The sequence below is a fragment of the Chroicocephalus ridibundus genome, chromosome 1, assembly GCF_963924245.1.
Source record: "Chroicocephalus ridibundus chromosome 1, bChrRid1.1, whole genome shotgun sequence".
NCBI classification, from domain to species: Eukaryota; Metazoa; Chordata; class Aves; order Charadriiformes; family Laridae; genus Chroicocephalus; species Chroicocephalus ridibundus.
Genome location: NC_086284.1, coordinates 125,063,485 through 125,087,025, shown reverse-complemented (window position 1 = coordinate 125,087,025; position 23,541 = coordinate 125,063,485). Strand labels below are relative to the sequence as shown.

At 39.8% G+C, this 23,541-nt stretch overlaps 1 protein-coding gene across 10 annotated transcripts in view; it reads right to left on the bottom strand.

Annotated features, from left to right (window-relative positions):
- Positions 1 to 23,541, bottom strand: part of SENP7 (SUMO specific peptidase 7) — a 49,624-nt gene that overhangs the window by 24,859 nt on the left and 1,224 nt on the right. For 2 of the 10 annotated variants that reach the window (XM_063350017.1, XM_063350041.1), the window contains exons 2-7: positions 23,251 to 23,297; positions 20,613 to 20,720; positions 18,199 to 18,293; positions 6,469 to 6,666; positions 4,656 to 4,853; positions 433 to 545 (exon numbers count right to left, since the gene is read on the bottom strand). In XM_063350017.1, coding sequence (XP_063206087.1) covers positions 433 to 545; positions 4,656 to 4,853; positions 6,469 to 6,666; positions 18,199 to 18,293; positions 20,613 to 20,720; positions 23,251 to 23,286 — 748 coding nt within the window. In that variant the 5' untranslated portion in view covers positions 23,287 to 23,297. Of the gene's footprint in view, positions 1 to 432; positions 546 to 4,655; positions 4,854 to 6,468; positions 6,667 to 10,720; positions 10,745 to 18,198; positions 18,294 to 20,612; positions 20,721 to 22,689; positions 22,753 to 23,250; positions 23,298 to 23,541 lie in introns of those variants that run through there. The other 8 variants (XM_063350034.1, XM_063350065.1, XM_063350026.1 and 5 more) reach the window with 8 other exon arrangements.

Below are 23,541 nucleotides of genomic sequence, written 5' to 3'. Positions count from 1 at the left end.
CTAACCAGTATGTTCTTTCTGGAGACTCAGCATAGAACTCATCTTTTTCAGCAGCAAATACAAATACGGTCATATAGCATAAACATTTTAGGAGGGCTCACACAAACCGTTTGAGCATTCTTAATGTATTACATTCTTGAGAGTAAAAGACTTTTTATAAAATCAGGATTATAATGCTGCAGTGAGGCTTCCCTCAGTTTCCTTTTTCTTCCACAGATCTGATTAGCCATAGCTTTATTCCTATTTAAAAAACAGCTATTTGATACATTTTACCATTATCTGTAAAAGAACTGCATTTTAAGGAAACACATACACTGCGTGCAACACCTATTTTATTTCTGTGCTCGCCTCATAATACTAGAGTAAATAAAGAAAGTTTCCCAACGCCTCCAAAATTCATACTTAAATGCCAGATTATTGCTCACTACAAACCTTTCTTCTGCAGCCTCTGTCTTCTAGAAGTGAAAACATTTTTTTCTGGTTCCTTAGAAGCCTTGGTCAATTTACACAGATCATCATCTGTCTTTCTCAGGCAATGCTCAGACCTGTAAAGAATATTAACTATGACTTATCTTTAATTTTGAAAGAATACTGAATAAAAATCCCAACAGAAACAAGAGTTGGTTGGACCACAAACTTCTGCCTCTCTCGTAAGCATGGCGAGCTTGACAAATGAAACAAACTAATTCGGTTTCTGTTATGGAAATACACAGATACTCTGACATTATTAATGAAACAGATGCTTCTAAAAGGTGCAAAGAATGAAAATCTGACATATTTGCATCAGACACTGGAATATTATTTTGCTGTAAAGCATGACTGCAACTAGAACACATAACAAGAAAAAAAAAAAAGAGAGAACAGTCAGTTGAATGTATCCTTGCCTTTGCCATGAATGCAGTGGGAATGAGGCAATGTAGTATTTTTAATTTAGATTTAGAACTGCTAATAGAATCCACTGAGTAAATTCCTGCAATGAGAGAAGATCTGAAATAGAAATTCCTGCTCAAAGGGGCCTAAAACAGAAACTCTGAAGGGGGGGGGGGGGGGACACGACAGGACATGAATGAGGAAGAAACAGAAAAAGATTACAGTACAAGAAACTAGGCAACCTACAGGTGTTCAGCTGAGTTTGTAGTTTCATTCTAAGACAGACATGCAAGAAAGTAATTTGTTTTTTTAAAAATTTTAGTTGCTTTTTTATAAATAGGAGAATATACTCAGGAGGTGCTGATAGACTGAACAGTATGACATGCTCACATTTGAGGTCTACTCTTGTAAACACATTCTCAACTTCTCTGTTACAGCTCACAAAAGTCTACATAACTGTATTTTGGTTTCTCATGTGTGCATTAGGATAGCTTTTAGTTATATGTGCATGTGGTATTTTCTCACATTAACTTAATTACATTCAGTATGCAAGACTTGTGAAAATTTATCAGGGCTACAAGATAAAAGAAACTAACCTTCATGACCTTTGTTTCACTTTCTGTGAGAACTGGAAAATCAGAAAGGAAATAAGATTTCATAGATAAAGCAATTTAATGCTGCTCTGGAAATCTGTTCCACTCCTTTTTTCACCTTACTTAATCCAAAGGGATTTTTGCATTCATTGTTTTATAACGTGCTTAACACAGAATTTTGCGGTCTCCAATTTGCAAAGAGCTAAGCTAGCTGCCAGTGATTTCAGTCATTGTGATGATGAGTCTGTACCCATAAGGAACATCACCAACCATGAGAAAGAACATTCTTGACATCTCTAACTAAACAGCCAACACTGCTGGACACTTTCTGAGCAGGCACCTGTTCTTCAGTGCCCTATCTGTAGATTGGGAGTATCACTGCTCTTTGGGAATACTGTAAAGGGAAATAAAGATTTCCAGACTGCTCTGATACTACAGTGATGCGCAGTGTAAAAGCATCATGAAGAAATGGTTGATTATCTTTCCATTCATAAAGAATCATGAATTGGACCATAATACAGAAAAAGTGTTCGGTAAGCACTATTATTCACTCTGTATCTTGATAAAGACAGAGTCTGCCATAGATCACGCAGCACCAGTTCTGGAATAACCTCACTACAGAAAACTTGGTTTTGGAACCCACATCTCTTTCTCAACTTAAATATTTGTACGCGTAACAGCTATATAGATTTGACTGCCTTAAAAGAGCATACTAAATCACTAAGTGTTTTTTTAGCATTTGTTTTACACCAATATCACAATTCTGGTATTTCCAGCTCTGGGGAGACCTTACAGCAGCCTTCCAGTACCTAAAGGGGGCCCACAGGAAAGATGGGGAAGAGACTCTTTATCAGGGAGTGTAATGATAGGACGAGGGGTAACGGTTTCAAACTGAAGGAAGGGAGATTTAGATTGGATATCAGGAAGAAGTTCTTTACTGTGAGGGTGGTGAGGCACTGGAACAGGTTGCCCAGGGAAGCTGAGGATGCCCCATCCCAGGAAGTGTTCAAGGCCAGGCTGGATGGGGCTTTGAGCAGCCTGGTCTAGTGGGTTGCCCTGTCCACTGGCCAGGGCAGGGGGGGTTGGAACTAGATGATCTTTAAGGTCCCTTCCAATCCGAACCATTCTATGATTTCAACAACAGGAAACATTTCAATAGGAATACTTCAGCTAATAGACTTTCCTAAACATATTTACTCTATACACAAATTCTGCACATTTTATTTTCACTTCCAATCTTTGCTGATAAGTGTTTAAAATGCACTTCTTCGATATATGCATAAGCTAAGAAGCTATGCCAGTACATACTGAAGTGTTCTCAACAGCCATGAGAAACAAGTAAAAAACACACTTTAAAACCTTAAGTTTCTTTAGATTTAAGACCTACCTCAAATTCATTAGTTATACTGATAGGTCAGTGGTGACATAAGCAAATGCATTTCATGCTGGGTTGTAGTGAACAAGCAATAAAAAAATCCACCAGTTTTGTAACACAAAAAGCAAGGAAGGAAACAGGGAACTCACAGCAACTTCTAGCTGATAGAGAAAGGTTAACTTATTACCACCCTGTTCTGATCACACAGAATTCTTTGACTTAATCTGAAATTTCCGTAGTACAAAACTGGCGCAATTTTCAGTAAAACAGTGTGCATTCTAGCTACTCTGACAATACAAAAGAATCTCTATATGGTCATGTGCACATATATATGTATATAAAACCATTATAAGGGGGGAGCTTTTACTCTCCTCTGAAAGAAGAGACCCCAAAAGAATCAGTGCCAAGTGTATGTTATGCAGACCTTAGTTACAGAGAGGTGACAAGGATCAAACCACATCTGTGGTTTGATCTCCATTTCATATGCCATATCTATTACAACTTGTGCTAACATGCTGGTCACTGGGGAGGGGTGGAAAATCCCCCAAATGTTGGTTCCTGCCAGTAAAAAAGCATATCACAGGAACAGAAAATTAATCCTTCAAGCAATGAACCACTCCAAATATAAAACAAGTTGAGTACACCAACTACTAAAAAAACTGACTAGTTCAAACCATTCTTGTGCTTAACATAAAACTCAACAGCTGCCCTTCAGATATGAGCTTGAAAAAATACACAAAATGTTTCCTCAGATTTAGAGTTACATACAAGAGTTCAAACAAGCTCCCCACATTTTAGTCATCCCAAAGTTATGGAAAACTATTTATTAGCAACAAATTGAATATTTCTAAAATGAGACAGTATAATAAACTGTTGTAAATCCCTCACTTAAATTGCAGCTTTGTCAGATTAATTTAAGCAGCAATGGGGATCCCAACAAAAAAGAGAAAGGAATTCTTACTAATTTAGATTCCCTAAGATGTTCATATATCAGAATGAGGAATATGACTTACTTTCCTCAAGAATTTTACAATTTCTTTAACCTGGTAACTATTGATTATTCCTGCCCTCACAAATCATTCTTCTCTTCCTTCCTTTTTCTGTTGTTCTACCAAATTTCTTGCTACTTGTTCCTCTGGATACTTTGCTGTTAAGCAAAGAGGAGGCCATAAAAGACAAGAGGAAAAGCTTACTCTGAATTCAACTGCCATCTTAGACCAAAACAAACATTATACAAGATCTGATTTCTGCCAGTTTTATATGTCAAGTGTTACTGTGATGCTCAGTCAACCTAAACATAGAAAGAAAAGACGAAAAGTAGATGTCAAGCAATGAGAGGACACACATACAGCCCTTAAACAATGGCTTTCTGTTGGGATTGAGAACACTAGTGGATTAATGTGAAAAGAAATGAACTATCACAGAGACGAATTTGGAGAAATTTTGCAAAAGAGGTTACTTCAAAACATACTAGAACACATTAACAACAACAGGAAAGCAAGATTTTGGTTCTAGACACAAAACCAACTTAAATGTGTTTGAATTACATGGCCATCTTCACAAATCAAAACACTGATTTACTGTAAATGGTAATTCCTTTTATGAAAGAAAAGTAGCTTATTAATATCAGGTGCAGCAAATCAGAATAAATGCAATGTTAAAATGGCTCACTGGAGCAGCATCTTAGTTTGCACTCAGGAAATCGATCTCCCGCTTCAAGGCAAGAGTATAATAAAAATTGTGTCAGGGAAATTCTTTTCCATTGTGAAGTCATGTCATTTCAGGAAGACTGGCAAAATCATCAGTGAGTAACATACCTTTCAGACAGAAAAGAACTTTCATGAGGAGAACTTAATATTTGACATGTCTGTAGGCTGGCAACAGATGATGAGGGTAGTTGACCTGATTGTAATCTGTCAGCATCAGATAAATCTGCATCAATTATTACGTGGCTGTCTATGTATTTTCTTCCAATTTTCGTCCTCAGGACATTCGTCAAGATAACTTTGGGTTGCCTGCCACATATATAACAGTAAATCATAAATACTGCACTGAAATCTAGAGAAAGAAACTTCTTGTTAAATTCACGTATCTTAAAGGCTTGATAATCAAACATCATTATTTTCAGTCCCTTAGAGACAAAACAAAATCCCACTAAGGAATTTAAAATCCAAGGTAAGTGTATAAATTCAAAAAAGCAACAAGAGACCAGGGTAAGAAATGCCAGACATATAATTTCACCTTAGCTACATACAATTCACACTGTATTGCCTCTAACACCTAAGTATTGCTTAAAAACTGGTAATTGTTTATCTCTAAATAGCTTTCATACAATATTTGTACACATTTCTCAGAACTATGGAGCAAACAATGTTGATTTTCCTGTGAACAAGAAGCCTCCAGTAAAAGAGAATGGATTTTCTCAAGCACTTCGTAAACAAGTAGAAAAGTAGTGCACCACCAAAATGGTAGCATTAGATTTTGTTCCCCTCCTCAACTTCCAGATGGCATTCTACAGAGTAGCAATAACAAGGCTCAGAAAAAACATCTGCAAGTGTTAGAAGAGACAAGCATCAAAAATAAGATAACCAGAAATACAAAGATGCAACTGCCAACTTGAGCACAAGTGTGTAAGAGCAGCACAACTTACTTCATGCAATGCCACTGCAGACAGCTTGCTGTATAGCTCTTGATTTACTCACTTAGTTTCTCAAGATGGGATTTAAATTCTACCACTTCCATTGCAATTTATTTTGGATTAGGATGTAATGTCATGGCCTTTTTTGAAGCTGTTGTGAACAACATTGTCTTTTGGGTATGGACTACATAATTCTCCTGTTGTCTGTATACATCTACAAAGCACACTCCAGCACTGACTGCATGACGTCTGGGGAGCACTCAGATTTCCTCCTGCACTAAGATGTAAATTTGCTTTCAATCAGTAGACTACCTTACAGACAAGATGCTGCAGAGGCACACAGGTGATAAGCAATGAGGATATGATTTAGAGGAAAAGTCTGATATCAAAGAATACTGTAGTCTGGATGTAACTTCCAATAAAGGAAGTCTCTGAACATCAGAAGCTCAGAGAGAAAACAGCGCAAAAAAGTATTCACTCTAGCCATACTTTTCCCTGGATATCTGCAACTGACCATTGCCTGGTAGGGTGGGGAGGAAGATACCAGACTTGATATGCTTTTCTTCTGACCCTTTATGCCAGTTCTCATTTTCATGAGTAGTCTGAAATAGTAACAGTGAAAATACATCCTGACACCTTCTCTGAGAAAAGAGGGCAGTTAAATACAGGTGTACTTTTTTCACAAGAATAAAAAAATCCAAACATTTTGAGAGTCCAATGGCTGAATCAGAATTAATTGGGTCTTGTTAGTACAGGACCATGTAGAAGACATCTGATCAGAAAACCCACCACAGTGTGCCTGGCACCATCTCTCTCAATGATTATCAAAAGGAACCAGGTACAAGGGAATTCAGTCAAGTCAGATGACATGAGAATGAGAATATAGCTCATGAACAAGATGGCTGTGGTACAACAAAGAATACTTTCTCATGAAAAAAAACAACTGAAAGGAAAATTATTTTTTTGAGTGACACGAGGCAAAGACAACGTACCTTTTAGACACAAAAAGGCTTTGGAGAGTAGGGTTTAAAATTTGCCATATCATTAGACTGGCAGCAGATGATGAGGGTGGTTGATCTGACTGCAGCTTGCCAGCATCAGAAAAATTAGCACCAGTTTTAAGTTGCGCCTGTGTGTATTTTCTTCCTATTTTCGTCCTCAGGACATTCGTCAAGATAACTTTGGGTTGCCTGCCATACATATAATAATAAATTAATAATAGGGTGCTGAGAACTTAAGTCACATGAATTCAACAAAGCTTTTGTATGAGTTACTGTCTCTGCATCATACCTTATATCTTCAGTAGAATTAAGTTCACTTGCCTGACAATTTACAAAGCAGTTCTCTTTGGAGAAGAGGAATCACAAGTGTCTCTCTTGATCAGGACAGCCTTTCAAGGTTTATTCTTCTGACATCAATAACTAACACATCCATATGTGATTCTGAAGAGTTAAACTTTCAGTGAAAAAACATGGACATTCAGGTGCATCTTTTTACTGCAAAATGCTGGAAGTGGTATCACTATGGCCTTACAAACTATTCTGAAAGGGTACACTTGAACATTTGCAGGATGAAAACAAGCACTCATATTGTGGCATCTTATTTTAGAACAACGAATGTTATTGGTTCCCATATCACAAATTAGGTTATGATCTTGCTGGGGAAAAAAAAAAAAAATCAAGAAGCTAGTATAATGTCTCGGTTTTGAAGCTCCAACTGATTTCTGTTCAATTCACTAAAGAAATTACATACAATTACAAATTATAAAGTTAGTAAAAACTCCCTATCATAGAATTGTCTAGGTTGGAAGGTACCTTTCAGATCAAATCCAACCACCGACCTAACACTGACAAAAAACATCCCTACACCATATCCCTAAGCACTATGTCTACCCATCTTTTAAATAACCTCCAGGAATGAAGATTCCACCACTTCCCTGGGCAGCTTGTTCCAATGCTTGATAACCCTTTCAATGTAAAAATTTTTCCTAATATCCAGTCTAAACCTCCCTTGGCACAACTTGAGGCCATTTCTTCTCATCCTATCGCCTGTTACTTGGGAGAAGAGACCGACCCCCACCTCTCTACAACCTCCTTTCAGGTAGTTGTAGAGAATGATAAGGCCTCCCCTCAGCCTCCTTTTCTCCAGGCTAAACAACCTCAGCTTCCCTCAGCTGTTTCTTATAGACTTTTTCTCCAGACCCCTCACCAGCTTTGCTGCCCTTCTCTGGACCCGCTCCAGCACCTCAATGTCTTTTTTGTAATGAGGGGACCAGAACTAGACACAGTACTCAAGGTGGGGCCTCACCAGTGCTGAGTACAGGGGCACGATCACTTCCCCAGTGCTACTCACCACACTATTCCTGATACACGCCAAGATGCTGTTAGCCTTCTTGGCCACCTGGGCACACTGCTGGCTCTATCTTCAGCTGGCAGTCGACCAACACCCCCAGGTCCTTTTCTGCCAGGAAGCTGTCCAGCCACTTCTCCCTAAGCTTGTAACATTGCATGGGGTTGTTGTGACCCAAGTGCAGGACCCGGCACTTGGCCTTGTTGAACCTCATACCATTGGCCTTGGCCCATCGATCCAGCCTGTCCAGATCCCTCTGCAACGCCTTTCTACCTTCAAGCAGATCAACAGCCCCACCCAACTTGGTGTTGTCTGCAAACTTACTGAGGGTGCATTCAATCCTCAGTCCTCGTCCAGATCATCGATAAAGATATTAAAGAGAACTGGCCCCAATACCGAGCCCTCGGGGAACACCACTCATGACCGTCTGTGAACTGGATTTAACTCCATTCACCACCACTCTCTGGGCCCGGCCCTCCAGTCAGTTTTCAACCCAGCAAAGAGTACTCCTGTCCAAGCCACGGGCAACCATTTTCTCCAGGAGAATGCTGTGGGAAACCATGTTAGAGGCTTTACTAAAGTCCATGTAAACAACATTCACAGCCTTTCCCTCATCCACAAAGCAGGTCACTTTGTCACAGAAGGAGATCAAGTTTGTCAAGCAGGACCTGCCTTTCATGAACCCAGGCTGACTGGGCCTGATCACCTGGCTGTCCTTCACATGCCACATAATGGCACTCAAGATCATCTGTTCATGACATTCCCAGGCACCGAGGTCAGACTGACAGGCCTGTAGCTCCCCAGATCCTCCTTCCAGCCCTTCTTGTGGATGGGTGTCACATTTGCTAGCCTCCAGTCAACTGGGACCTCCCCAGTTTGCCAGGACTGATGGTAAATGACGGAAGTGGTGCTGCAGCAGGTCCCCCACCATCTCCCTTTCGATTAGGGGGGCTTCATTCTGCTCCCGACCCCCATCTACTAGCTCAGGGGTCTGGGTACTCAGAGAACAGCTGATTTTACTACTAAAGACTGAGGCAGAGAAGGCGTTAAGTACCTCAAGCTTTCTCCTCATCCTTTGTCATCGTGTTACCACCCATGGAGATTCTCCTTAGCCCTCCTTTTATTACTAATGTATTTGTAGAAACTTTTTTTATTGTTCTTAACATCCAAAGACAGGTTAAGCTCTAGCTGGGCTTTGGCCCTTCTAATTTCCTCCTTACATAGCCTCATAACATCTTTGTAGTCTTCCTAAGCAGTCTGCCTCTTAAACTCTGCTTTTTTCCCTTAGTTGCAATCATATCTCTCTGTTCAACCAGCCCAGTCTTCTTCCCTGACAGCTTGTTTTTCCGCACATTGGGGATGGCCTGCTCCCACACCTTTAAGACTTCCTTCTTGAAAAGCGTCCAGCCTTCCTTCTTGAAAAGCGTCCAGCCTTCCTTCTTGAAAAGCGTCCAGCCTTCCTTCTTGAAAAGCGTCCAGCCTTCCTTCTTGAAAAGCGTCCAGCCTTCCTGGACTCCTTTGCCCTTCAGGACTGCCTCCTGAGGGACTCTGGCAAGCAGGCTCCTGAAAAGACCAAAGTCTGCCCTCCAGAAGTCCAAGGTGGCAGTTCTGCTGACCCCTCTCCTTGCTTCTCTAAAAAAATCAAAAACTCTACCATTTTGTGATCACTATGCCCAAGACGGCCTACAGCCCCCAACCACCACATCCCCCACAAGTTCTTCTCTGTTTACAAACAACAAGTCCAGCAGGACTCCCTCACCAGCTGTGTCAGCAAGTTATCCCCAATGCAATCCAGGAACCTCCGAGACTGTTCACTCTCAGCTGTACTGTATTCCCCGCAGATATCTGGTAGGTTGAAGTCTCCCATGAGAACAAGGGCTAGTGATCTTGAGACTTCTCCCAGCTGCTTGTAGAATATTTCATCTGCCTCTACAACCTGGTTGTGTGGTCTGTAACAGATTCCCACTATGATATCTGCCTTGTTGGCCCTCCTCCTGATTCTTACCCACAAACACTCAATCCTATTGTCACCATCATTAAGTTTTTGACATTCATAATACTCCCTAACATACAGAGCCACTGCACCTCCTCTCCTTCCTCGCCCATCTCTTCTGAAGAGTTTGTAGCCAACTAATGCAGTGCTCCAGTTGTGCGAGTCATCCCACAATGTTTCCATGATGGTGACTACATCATAGTTTTTCTGCTGCACAATGGCTTTCATCTCCTCCTGTTTGTTGCCCATGCTCCATGCATTAGTGTAGAAGCACTTCAGTTGGGCTATTCATCCTGCCACCTTTTATGCTGGGAGAAGCAGTAACTCCTACCTGTCCATTCCCAGGCACAGCTGTAGTTTCTAACCCATCAGCGACCTTGCGTCTCTGTTGCTGCACGAATCTTCATCCCCTGCCTTCACTGAGTCAGCAGACCAAGGGACCTCACCAGCATCCCATCCCACAGACACTGGCAAACCACCCCCAGGCTTATCTCTAGAGAGCTTGGTTTCATCCACTTCCCCCTTCAAATCTAGTTTAAAGCCCATTCGATGAGCCCTGCCGACTCCTGTGCCAAGATCCTTTTCCCCCTTTGAGACAGGTGTACTTCATCCATCTCCTGCAGGCCTGGTGTCATGTCAACCAACCCGTGATCAAAAAAACCAAAGTCCTGATGCTGACACCAGGCTCAGAGCCAGGTATTAATCTGCTGGCTCTTCTTATTGCTTCCCTCATCCTTCCCTGCAACTGGAAATTACAGAAGAGAACACTACTTGCACTCCTGACCCCTTAACCAGTTGTCCCAAGGCCCAAAGTCTCTCTTGATCACCCCTGGGTTTCTCATTATCAGTTCATCTCTGCCTGTCTGAAAAATCAGTAGCAGGTAGTAATCTGAAGGGCTTACCAGGGAGGGAAGTTTTCTTTTTATATCCTTAACCCGGGCCCTAGGGAGGCAGCAGACTTCCCTGAGAACTGGGTCCAGTCTGCAACACAGATACCAGGTGTCGTGGTTTAGCCTCAGACGGCAAAAAAGAACCACGTGCCGCTCGCTCGGGCCTTCCCAATACGGGAAGAATCGGAAGAAAAAGGCAAAACTCTTGGGTTGAGACAAAGGCAGTTTAACACATCAGCAAAGGGAACAAGAAAACAACACCACCACCACTGATAGAGGAATACAGAAACACAATTATAGAACCACTGAGGGACCCGGGCTGCCCCAGCCCACTCCAAGCTTCGACTTCCTGCCGACTCCCCCTTCCTGCCGACTCCCCAACTCCCCTGGCAGCTCAGGATGGGCATGGCTCACATGGCAGGGAATACCTCTGTCCTGGGAAGAATTAACCCTATCCCCACCGGAACCAGGACACCAGGGTTTCCAACGTGAGAGACTGACTCTATGAAGGCAATGAGAAGTCATACGTACAAAGATGGTCTCATCAGAAGACTAACCTAAACCACAGGAGTGCTCCATAATGTTTTAGGCAGGTACACATTCATTCTTTTACCCAGATCTGTATATACCTTATGACTCCTAATGCAAAGAATTGTTTTTAAGAACCTACGACAGAGTCTGAGCATGTGCTTTGAATACTGGAGACCTAAAAAAGATTTGTTCTACACTCCAAGGATCCAGATATTGGTGTTTCATTTAAAGATATGCTTTAGCTACTGAAAAGCTTAGAAAGTAAATACAAGTTGTGAGGGACAGTCAGACTAATGTCTGACATGGTGGAACCCAACTGTAGAGCCCAGCGAGCATATACCAAGCCTGCAAAGCATTCTTGATTTAGCATAGGATGCAAGAGACTTATTTTTTATAAAGTCAGAAGTTGTAGCTTTTTTCTTCTCAAATGTGCAGAGTTGATATATTAACCATCGTTTAATACATAAGATGAGCTTACAGTGACCAGACTTATATATCATTCATTGTTCGTCCAACTGTATGGTACTTTAGAAATAAGGAATATATAAGCAATACCTAAGGAAATAAAGAATATATACATTTAAGAAATGTGATAAAAATTCACAATTCAGCTATACAAGAACCTATTAGAGTGTTAAGAAAATTTACAACTACTAAAGCAGTTAAAGGCAATTTCAAGGTAAAAGTCATCAAGTAACTTGTGCAAATTCATCTTATGAAACCAGACATTTACTCTTCTGCTTTAATTTCCTCAAAGAGAAGGAAGACCCAAACTACTCTAGAGGTGCAGTTACTAAATTTAGTTACTACAATTACTAAAGAACCGTAGCAGAAAGACATTTAATCTTTTGAGGTGCCAGAAGAGATGAAGCAACGAAAGACTAAGCCAGATACTTTTTGTTTTCCTCTAACAGGACTTGAAGTTACAAATCAAACCTTTAAGTATCCAAATGGCATTTTTCCTCCCAATACAGAACGGTTGCAGAAGTGGGCCCTAGCAATACGAAGATGCAAATCAGAAATTGTTTCTCCTTAAAAAAAATAAAAAATACTTTGAAGTCATTACTGTAGAGCACTATGAGACAACATAAATGTGTTATTCTCCATAGAACACTTCGGTTCTCCTAGCTAGAATCATGCTAAGCTTAACAGTTCATTTCTCCAATGTAAATTCTTTCAGTTTTCATTGTTCTATCTTGTAGAAATGCCAGATGTTTTTTTTCTTTCTATTTGTCAAACAAAACACAACGTAATGAAATTTTACTAAATTTAGTGTGAACTTGCAAGGTAGTTAGTCCAGTGGGAACATAGTTGATCACAGACTCTTTATGTCAATTGTATGATCAGGACTTGTAAAGATCATGGAAAAGATTCTGACCTTTAGGGTCTTTAACAATGCCATCATGACAGAGAAAGCCCACAGCACTAGGTAAAGGAGTAAGAAGTAGAATTTCCGGTGAAACTGGATTTCGTTACCTGTACTTTGTTGTAAATTTGGATCTGACATCCTTTGCTGACATTTGTGTCAGGCTAGACCTTGACAGGCTTCAGGGTCCTCCCTAATTTGATTTACTGATTGTTATTAGGCACAGAATTTGTAACATTTCCCACTCCCTTGATTTAAATGTGGCTTATGCATTCTAAGCAAGTATCTTTGCAAAAATGACCTTAGAATTTAAAGCACACATACAACCAGCTTTGCACTGTAAACCTGCGCAAAGCAGAGGAATCTTCAACCAACAAGGAAGAAAACATTATACATCTGGCTATTCCTAAAGATGTCAGTGACAGGCTAAGGCATCACTTCTTATGTGGCACCATTTTTTTGACTGCAGACCTTGACAGGACAGCTGGTTATGACCTGATCTTCAGAGCTGTATGGGGGCTTCAGAGCTTTCAATGGTTTCCATTTCCAAAGGGGGAATGGCATCTGGTGGCATTTCTTGAAAAATAATATCATCAAGACTGGGTGTAAAACAGAGTCAGGAAAAACTTTTACACTTAAGCCAGCCTGTACATTCATAACTGACGGTTGTCACACAGTTCCTTAAATTACCTGTTAAATTGTCCACAGAATAAAGTGAGCAAGTCATGCAAGAGACATTTCAAAAGATAAAAATTAATGTCAAGCAGAAAAATAGCAAGGAAAGTATACATTAAAAGCAAGTCCCACTGGCAGACCCAGCAAGCAACCTGTACAACAGTAAGACTGGAGGCATCTTGATGAAGGAAAACCAAAGGCAATTATTTTTGTTTCTAAAGCAAGGACCTACCATACCCTCTCTTCTCTACCTCCACAAAAGAGAAAAAAAATACACAACTAAAGGTAATGAAAACATACTTACACAAGTAAGGATGGAACAGACAAAAAAATACATATTATGAAAAATGCTGTTAACTGCTCCTGGTGAGTCTCAAATCACTTTTCATGGGCAAAAAGGTATAACCCAGCCTTAAAAAGCACAGGACCAGAAGCTATTAATTGTTTGTACTCCTTTGAGGAAAATGTTTGACTTCGACGTCACTCAATTGTCAGAGCTGCTGGATGCAGTTCCTTTCTCAATGATTGTATTTGTCTACACACCAGTGTTGTAACCACTTGCCCCAGTTCAAATTCGTATTGGAGAATGCGATCAAGATGAGACCTGGAGGCCACAAACTCCTTTTGGAGTAAATTATTGTCTACACCAACATCTTCATACCCACGTTCTTCTACTAGTAAACCCAAGTTTTGGGAAATAAGTATGTTCACAGTGGGATGCCACCTACCATGGAGAGGTTGCCCCATCAGGTCCCACAAAAGCTAAACACCTGTCCTGGGTTTACAGAATAAAGCCTCGGATAGACTTGATATGTATTCACCTACCTGAGCTTCTGCAGCACATGCACAGATCAGGAGGTCCTTGGCCTTTCGGAGCCCAAAGGAATAACGCAATGCACTATCATTAACAGGAAACTCCGATTGCCACATTCACTGACTACAGCCTTTTGAGAAGAAAGCCTTTGTCTGTCTGCTGCCTACTTCAAGGCCATGACCTTCCATCAACTGGTTAGAAGTCAATGTTTTAACAGCAAACATGAACATCCCTACTAACCTCCTTGCTTTGCTGGACCAGGAAGGTGTAACTGCCAAAATGAGCTTGTCAGGGCAAAGGGAACCAGTATATAAATGATTGCCACAAAAACCTGACTGCTATGGCGTCAGTACTTGATTCAGCCATGACATGTATTTCAATTAATGTTTAAAATACTGAGCTGAAATAATCACACACATCTTACATAAGTACTCCTCCCACCCTCCCCCTAGAGAAAACCTGACAGACCAGAGAGAGAAACTTGAATTTCAAAACACTGTTCTGTTTTTATATGGATTTGATGGATGGACCACTGACTAGATAAGCAATTGGTCAGATGGTTGCACTCAAAGAGTTATGGTCAGTGCCTCTATGGTCCAAGTGGAGACCAGTGACAAGTGGAGCTCTTCAGGGGTCCATATTGGGACCAGTGCTGTTTAGCATCTTTGTTGGACAACATGGACAGTGGGATTGTGCGCACCCTCAGCAAGTTTGCTGACAACATCAAACTACATGGTACAGTTGAGATGCTGGAGGAGGGGATGCCATCCAGAAGGACCTGGACAGGCTTGAGAGGTGGGCCCATGCAAACCTCATGAAGTTCAACAAGGCTGAGTGCAAGGTCCTGCACCTGGGTCAGGGCAATCCCAAGCACAAATACAGCGTGGCTGGAGAATGGATTGAGAGCAGCCCTGAGGAGAAGGACTTGGGAGTCTTGGTTGATAAGAAGCTCAACATGAGCCAGCAATGCGCACTCGCAGCCCAGAAAGCCAACCACAACCTGGACTGCATCAAAAGCAGTGTGGCCAGCAGGTCAAGGGAGGTGATTCTGCCCCTCTACTGGACTCTTGTGAGACCCCACCTGAAGTACTGCATCCAGCTCTGAGGCCCCCAGCATAAAAACATGGACCTGTGACAGCAAGTCCAGGAGGGCCACAAAGATGATCAGAGGGCAGAAGCACTGTTCTTCCTATGAAGACAGGCTGAGAGAGACAGGCTTCAGAGAGACCTTATAGCAGCCTTTTGGTAGCTACAGGGGGCCTACAGGAAAGATGGGGAGGGACTCTTTACCAGGGAGTGTAGCGATAGGATGCGGGATAATTGTTTTAAACTGAAAGAGGGTAGATTTAGAATTAGATAGTAGGAAGAAATCCTTTACTCTGAGGGTGGTGAGACACTGGAACAGGTTCCCCAGAGAAGCTGTGGATGGCCCTTCCCTGGAAGCGTTCAAGGCCACGTTGGATGGGGCCTTCAGTAATCTGGTCTAGTGGGCGGCGTCCCTGCCCATGGCAGGGGGGTCGGAATTAGATGATCTTTAGGGTCCATTCCAACCCAAACCATTCTATGATTTTGTTTCTTTTTTGTTGTTGTTGTTTCCCCCTATTTCCCTCTTGGGAGAATGCAAGAGTAATACAGCTGAAGTAAGTGGATGCCTCTAAGCTTTACTTCCAGGTGGTGATAGTTATCCTTGAAATAGTGTTATCCACTTCTACAATAAAGAAATTTCCTAAGTGGGACACAAAACATTATTGACCAATTACATAAATACTATACCTGACTTTCTGCAATGATACTAATAAATTGAACTATTCATATTTCATGACGGTTCTTATCTTTTTTGTGACACAATCATAGGAATGCTTAAGAGACCTCCACAGCGTATGAGAAGGACTAGGGAACTAACCTGCTCTGAAAGCCCCATCTGGGATCATGAACAAATGACCTGACCGCAACCTTTCAACAAGGCCATGAGCAGAGGTGTTTAAGTGAGAGCAGTTGTGGTTGCTGGTTACAGTCCCCATGGTCTCACATCACAGCAGGACTGACAGAAGCAATCAAATACCAAATTTTGTAATCGAGAACTTCAGTTAAAAAACATCCACTTTGCCTTTTCTGAAGAAAATGAAGCAGCAATAACAATTCTCAAGCAACATTCTAGATGAAACATGCCTCCCTAAATATTTGAGGTTAGCTCCTATCAATAAAGACTGTTTTTAAAACATCAGGAACTAACAGGAGTTTGTCATTAAGACCTATTTTCTGCTTTTCAATGCAAATGAAAAATTTCTTATTGGGACGAAGGAACAGAGAAACTTTTGCATTAGAAATATTCTCAGCATGCCACTTCACACTTACTACTTCTGAGTTTTGTCAGTTCTCAGACTTTTTCTCAACAAACACCACGTCTTTAGAACCCCATGTGCTCTTTTTACTTATGCAATGAGGTTAGTGTTTTGATTTTGACTGAGAAACACCAGGTATGCAAATGGAATACTTAGAAAAAGCTTTATCACAGACAGTAGGTTAAGTTTATTTTACAGAGAACGTCCAACTAGTCTCTAGACACACATCTTTTTTTGAGGAAGTGAAAAAACGCATAGGTTTATCATCTGAATATTTACTGTCTCTTTACAGTCTAAATTATTTCTTACTAATGTACTGGTAAGAATTTTGGTAAAAATGGTGGAACAACTACAAATGCTACTTGAAAGCCTCTCACATATCAAAATTAATGTATGTAACAGATCCAAAAGTAGCTTTTCTTTTTTTATAGCTCCTCAACATTGAAAGGTCAATTCAAAGATTACTGAAACATCTTTAGAGATTGATATCAGATATCAGCCATTTCACAGCATAATTAAAATCCAGGATACTGCAATTAACACTGCTTTTAAATTCTGCTAGGTTGATCCCATGAGCCACTCCTTCAGTTATGGTTACTGAGAGCAGCATTTTGAGGTAACTAGGTATAAACTGACAGCCACGCCGCTGTGGAGGTATGAAAAATAAATTCAGAATCTTTTACAGGTTCAGCTCTTCCTTGCAACAGTTTGAAGCATTCGGAATATAAAACCCAGGCTAAAACGTGACTATTCATAGGTCACAAAACCACCGAATTCAGTGTCAAAAGTCACCTGCTGTCATTAAGCATTTTCATTACCTGTGCACTTTGCTTTTAGCAGCCCCTCCTGACAAGAAATCACTTTTGATCAAGTTAAGTTCCAGTCAGAAAACGGGGCAGAGAATGCATACTCGTATTTGTTTAGGTTTAAACGATTTCTGGAATAACAATTGCTTCATTAAGATAAATATAATTTCATCATTAAGTCATTATGCTTCCTAGCTGCTGTCAGTGAATCTAATTCTACATTCTCGTTTCCATTTGTCAACTATGGCTTCAAAGTTTTCTTGGATAAACAATTATCTACCTGGCATCTTCACAGAAGATGATTTTAAATAATTTACCATAATCTCAAAGAAGCCAAGGTATGTGCTCTTAGCAACAAAGCATAAAGTTGTAGAGTAAATAAAGCAACAGAGTAAATAAGATTGCACATCGGCAGTGTTAAGTATCTTGACTATAACATAGAGGTGGAAAGACCTCTAGTTTTCTACCGTCTTCCCCTGCTAATCGTCATATTACTTAAGTGGGGTTTTTTTGCTGTTTTTAAGAGTTGATAAAGCCACGTTAATGACTGTGGAGTAGAGAGCAAGAAGTGACAAGCAAAAGATAATCTCAGAAATTTCTTAGATATCTAAAATATCTAGGGATAGATTGACAATTTACACTTAGAGAGTAACGAACACCTTTCACAATTCCAAGCAGGTCAACAAGCAGCAATTCCTCTAGTAAGTGTTGCATTCCCATTCTGACGTTGCAGTCTTGCATTGTGTTAAAACAAAGAAAAAGTTACAGTTGCTTCATAATTCACAATGCCATTAAATCACTGAAACAGAATTCTTTAAGGGTGGGCTAACAGCTTGAAAACCATCCCTGCATGACACAAATAATTAGCTGGAGACCAGTGATACCCGTCTTCAAGAAAGATTATGAAACTCTGGATACACAAACAGAGAAGAACTAATTTTGTGATGACTTCTTACCCAATTGATTCTTCATCATTAGAGCTGTGTCTGTCACAGTCCTTTTGCCTTTTTCTTTTTGTGGAAGACTTTCTGTTGTTGGCACTTAAGTTCCACTGAAATAAAATAAATAAAATTGGTAGGTTCCAACAGACATAAATATGTTATAATGGGTATTACAATAGAAAAAGGGAACAATGCCAGATATTGAAACAATGCAACTGATCAAATAAAGCAGATCCACAAAGAGTATACACAAAAATTTTGCAAAGAATTAATTTGCTTGATTTAGGACACCCGTGTACCACCTGATCTGGAATGGAACGTTTTTCTCCTAAAGAAATGCGACAGTACAGTACAATTCAATTATTTCCCTATTTAAAGGGGGACTATCCCAAAGAGGGACTTAAACCTTAAGCCTGTTTTACAGAATCACAAATACATAAGATAAATGCGCGGAGTTAAAGAAAGAAGTTGTTAACCAGATTATATTCCACTCAAAGATATAAAATTATGAGAAGGTAAAGAAATTTGAAGGTTTGGTACTCAGGTGGCAAAACACAGAACAGTAAGACTTCAATTTTTGCAAGTTCTCTTACTTTACCAGAATGCACTTGTATTTTCAAATTAAATATGTGAAGCACCACCAAAACACATACTTAATTCTACAACCCAGAAATCCATCTCCCTCTGCCACTACATCCTCCTAATCTCTCCTCCTTATTAAAGATAACAAACCAAACAGATGTTTGAAAATTATGCCAGTCAGGCTGAAAGCAGACAAACTTATCTTTGTTTCTGTTTAAGCGTGGGGTGAAAGAGCATCTGAAGAATTCATGCCCATGCATATTTTATATACCTTAGTGAAGTCTGAAAGGTGCACCCCAAACCAATCTTTCCCCTACCACAGGGGCCAACTGTAACAGAAAATACCTTCATTATTAAAACTGCTGGCAGCAAGAAATTGCCTTGAACGTGCTCTCCCCTCCTGCTGCCTTCAAACATCATCTAGTTCACCTTATCACACTGGTCTTCAAGCATGTTAGAGACCTATCTGCCCAAATCACTGAAAGCTGCACAAGATTTCTCAAACAACATGGAGCAAACTCTGACAACACTAAATACAACCAGGACAGACCTTTGTATGGATAAAACAGTACTGTTTCTTTTAATTATGATACCTCATGAGTAACCTTTTCTTTTTAAAGGAGAATATAAAGACTAGTCAGTGTTTAACGCATAAAGAGTCCTCTACCACATGGAAAAGTCTGAAATATATAGACACCAGTAAGAAAAATATGAAATGGAAAATTAGACAATATACAGGAAATAAGAAAAAAAGATTTTTCAGTTCACCCAGTCTAATCACTGTTTTTGTAGAGGCAGAGAGAAAGACAGGAAGAATTCCACGCAAGGGCTGTCTGACTCTGCCTAAGAAGCTACTGCTTGTAACCACAGGAGACATTACTTCCAACTTCAAAACCTGACTGTAATTAGATGTTCAGCTCACTTTAAGAATAACAGTACAGAACATAACCAGCTAGTGAGTTTGTACTACAGCATGCTCAAATGACCAGGCCTACCAAGAGACCTGGATCACATTATCACTGCTACTGTAAGTCAAGAAAAATTCCTAACTTCCCTCACTAGGTTTTTAAAACTCCTCTGTGGAGAAGCCTGTTTATCCAGCCCCCTGATTCTGAAAGCACTAAAACCAGCAACAAACTCTCAATGCTGAGTTGAAGGAGTCTAGAGTAGCAAAATATGTTTCCAAAACTTGGCATTTTTAAAATGCTTACTGAATTTGGAGCAGATTTATAGAGGCAACAGTTTGCTTCTATATGTGACTGAGATTATCAAGACAATCATTTATGATAAACACCATATAAGTACACTTACAGTCCTTCAGTCTAATACTGAAATTAGTTATTTCTGTATTAGCATCTAAAATTCTGTCAAAGTCACACAGTATTTAATATGTTCTCTTAAAGTTTCAGCTCTTGGATGCAAATAACAACTAACTGAAAACTCAACGTAAAAATTATTTCCATATCTTAATAAAAACTTTGGTAAGTGACCTGAATATAATATAAGAGTTCAGGAATCAGAAGACAATTACCTAAAATAAAAAAATAATAATTATATTTGCCTTTAAATGAATGATTTTCAAGATCATTTCAAACTACACCTGAAGACCAACTCTGCATTTTAATGCTTTAGGCTGGCAATACAGCACTGACTTCCATTGCTGTAACTGTATGCTTGCAGACAGATTTCAGAGCTACACACTTGTCTCTTTGCAAGACAATCTAGGTCAGACATGGGTCACAAGGCAGCACTCAGCATTGAAAAAAAATTCAGCCTCCGAAACAGAACAAAAAAACCCCATATAACAGTCTCCTCCACACTTTACACTCCAAAGAACTTCTCTTTACCTCTTTTAAAGGGTAGTCCCAATGGTGGGAGCCTGGGAGCCTTGACAAAGGGGACTGAACTTGAACATCCTCTGATTTGGTGTTTGTTTTCTTCTTTGGTATACGAAACTGAAAATAGATGATGTTACACACATAATAAAACTAAATTATCCACTGGTGCTATGAGCTGACATACTGCCATGTACAAAGTTTTCTTAACTGCCAGGCAAAATAACAAAGTTCCAAGGGAAGCACTGACCTGTGACTTCAATTTAAATGCATTTCTCACCGATGCTTGATCCTAAATCACGTGTCATACCACATGTTTTAACATATGAACCGTCTCAAAAAGCAAGAAAAAGCTCTTCCTATTACATTAACTTTACAACTACCCCAAATGTGCCCAAAAGACAGGAACCAATCTGGTGGCACTTACAAGTTTCCTCAGTTCCCTCCGAGTTGTTTACTCTCTAGTTTAATTATCTCATCTTAGAGAATGATAAAGAGAAAACAAAATAACTGTATGTTATAATGAATGTCACACCAGGTTTGCTCTCTCTCAAAAAAAAAAACAAACAGGATGAAAAGCAATTATATCTTAGAATAGTACAAGTATTTTAGTATGATAATTTAGCATCAATACACCACAATGTACTCAAAATGGTAGCAGCTATTGTCATTGCCAACCTTTGCAAAACCAGAACCAGCATTTTGAAAGTAATTATTTAAATATAAAGCAGTAATTCATAGAAGTTTGCCAATTCAGAAAAAAATATGTGGAAAATAGTGTTCATTCATTGAAATTCAAAACAAAAATGGTCAAACTAAATTCCTACCAACTCCTCAAGATAAAAAAAAAGAGGGTGACATTTCCTATCGGTTAGTTAAACCAGTTAAAATACCAACTGAAAGAATAAAAGTGCAAGCCTACCCATTTATCAAGGTATCCTGAGAAGCCAAACCTTACACTGCAAATACAGCCAGATTAGAATGTGTCAGAGAGGGAACGGAACATTTACATCTTTCAGATAACCAAGTCTACCTCAGTCAGGAAAAAGCTGAAGCTGCTCCATACGATGGCCACTATCAAGTGCATTATGAACTTAATTTGTAAGCTGCCAGATGCCCTACCTTGTAACATGAGTTTACAAGCACGGACTCTAGAATAGTGACGCTAACAACTTAATTATTAACACGGGAACACTGCACTCATTAGCTCTGTAGGTAGTCCTTCAGACAGACCATAACTGAAGCATACTGTACCACAGTCAAATAATCCTTCAATTCTTCAGTTTGTGAGTGCTCTTATCCCCTTCTCTACACTTCTTTGAAACAAAGATTTAAATTTTTTTTAGTAATTAGAGCTGAATTTCTATGCAGTATCTCAAATTGCTTTTACTGGTCAGATGCTGTAATAACAAATATGCCTTTAATAACAGATTCTTCAAATTATAAAGGATGTAAACATCACACACAGGCAGCAATTTCTAATACACGTACCTCCCTTCCCTTTCAGTCGACATTTAAGTACTGACATAGACATTTTCTTACAAGAATGTCTGCAATTAGGTTTGGGTTTTTTTTTTATTTGGTTTTTTTTTTTGAGAAGTGGTCTAAAAACATGTTTTATCAGTCAGAATGCATTCTTCTGATCTGCACGTTAACGGCCACAAATTTCTTACTTCAGAACTCCACCTGCTGCCCAACTAGTGGTTTCTGTTATGAGCTTCCTAAGAACACATTTCTCTAAATTTTAATATGCATATGAAGTTACAGAGATTCAGATAACCTCTGCAATAACATAACAGATAAGACTGAGAACAGGTAAGGTCAGACTCAGAAAACAGAAAGAGACAGATGAACAGACAGGAAGGGACAAAAAGCACAAGACACGTTCATCAGCAGAATTTTCACATCACTGTACAATATCTTCCTAATGCTTGCACTCATTAAGAAGATGTTGGTTTGCAGTGCCCACAATTAACTTACAGAATAAGCACAAAGTCAAGAGGTAACAGAGGTCTGTATCTATGTCAAGTACAACATAAGCAGTTGCCTCAGCTTTTCCCTAATAGAAAGTGACTAACTCAACACATACATGTGCATACGCACTTAGCAGACTCCTCATCTAAAACAGCAGTACTTTTCTGAAGGTTCCCACCTGTAGGAGCAAGGGTCAGAGAAAGCGCATAAACAAGGTGCCACAAACAGCTTATTTCTAAAACACTAGACAGTCCAGTCCTTGCCCAACGAAACCAGTTGCTCTGCCTATCATTTATTTTCACCAGGGCTTCCACTGCTAGAAACTACTGTAGGGATATTTTAGAAAAAATAAACACTGGCATAGTCTCTGAACACATCTCTGCAGATAACTAAATATTATGCAGCTGCACTACTTACTTCAGCACTACTCTTAATATTTTAGATGTTAGCTTAGGTCTTAAAATATCCCTGAAAACGTGACATTTATGTGAAAGCAAACATTAAGCTTATCATGTATTAATACATGTTCAACAGCAGCCATTACTGTTGACTGCTACCAGAATAAACTGTTTCTCAAGAAAGAGTGCTCCAGCAAAGTAAAAGCTAGACCACCAGAGAACACCCTAGGATACCCACAGCCTCAAAGTAAATTGTTGCGAATTGTAGGAAGACTTACACTGACACGACTTGAAGATGAGGTTCTTCCTTCCATTATTTTCTCTACTGAAAAAAAAGATATAAAATAAGCTTAGCAATTTGTGTTTTATTTATTCAGAGGGAAGCAGGACCAAAACAATAGCTACTAAGCAAGAACAAGAAAATAATTTTTGACCAAGCTATGCAAAGAAAACTCATTCATAGTGACCTTTAGAAGAACACCTAGCCCAACCCCCCTTCCATGGGCAGGGACATCAGGTTGCTCAAAGCCCCATCTAACATGACCCTGAACACTTCCAATGATGGGGAA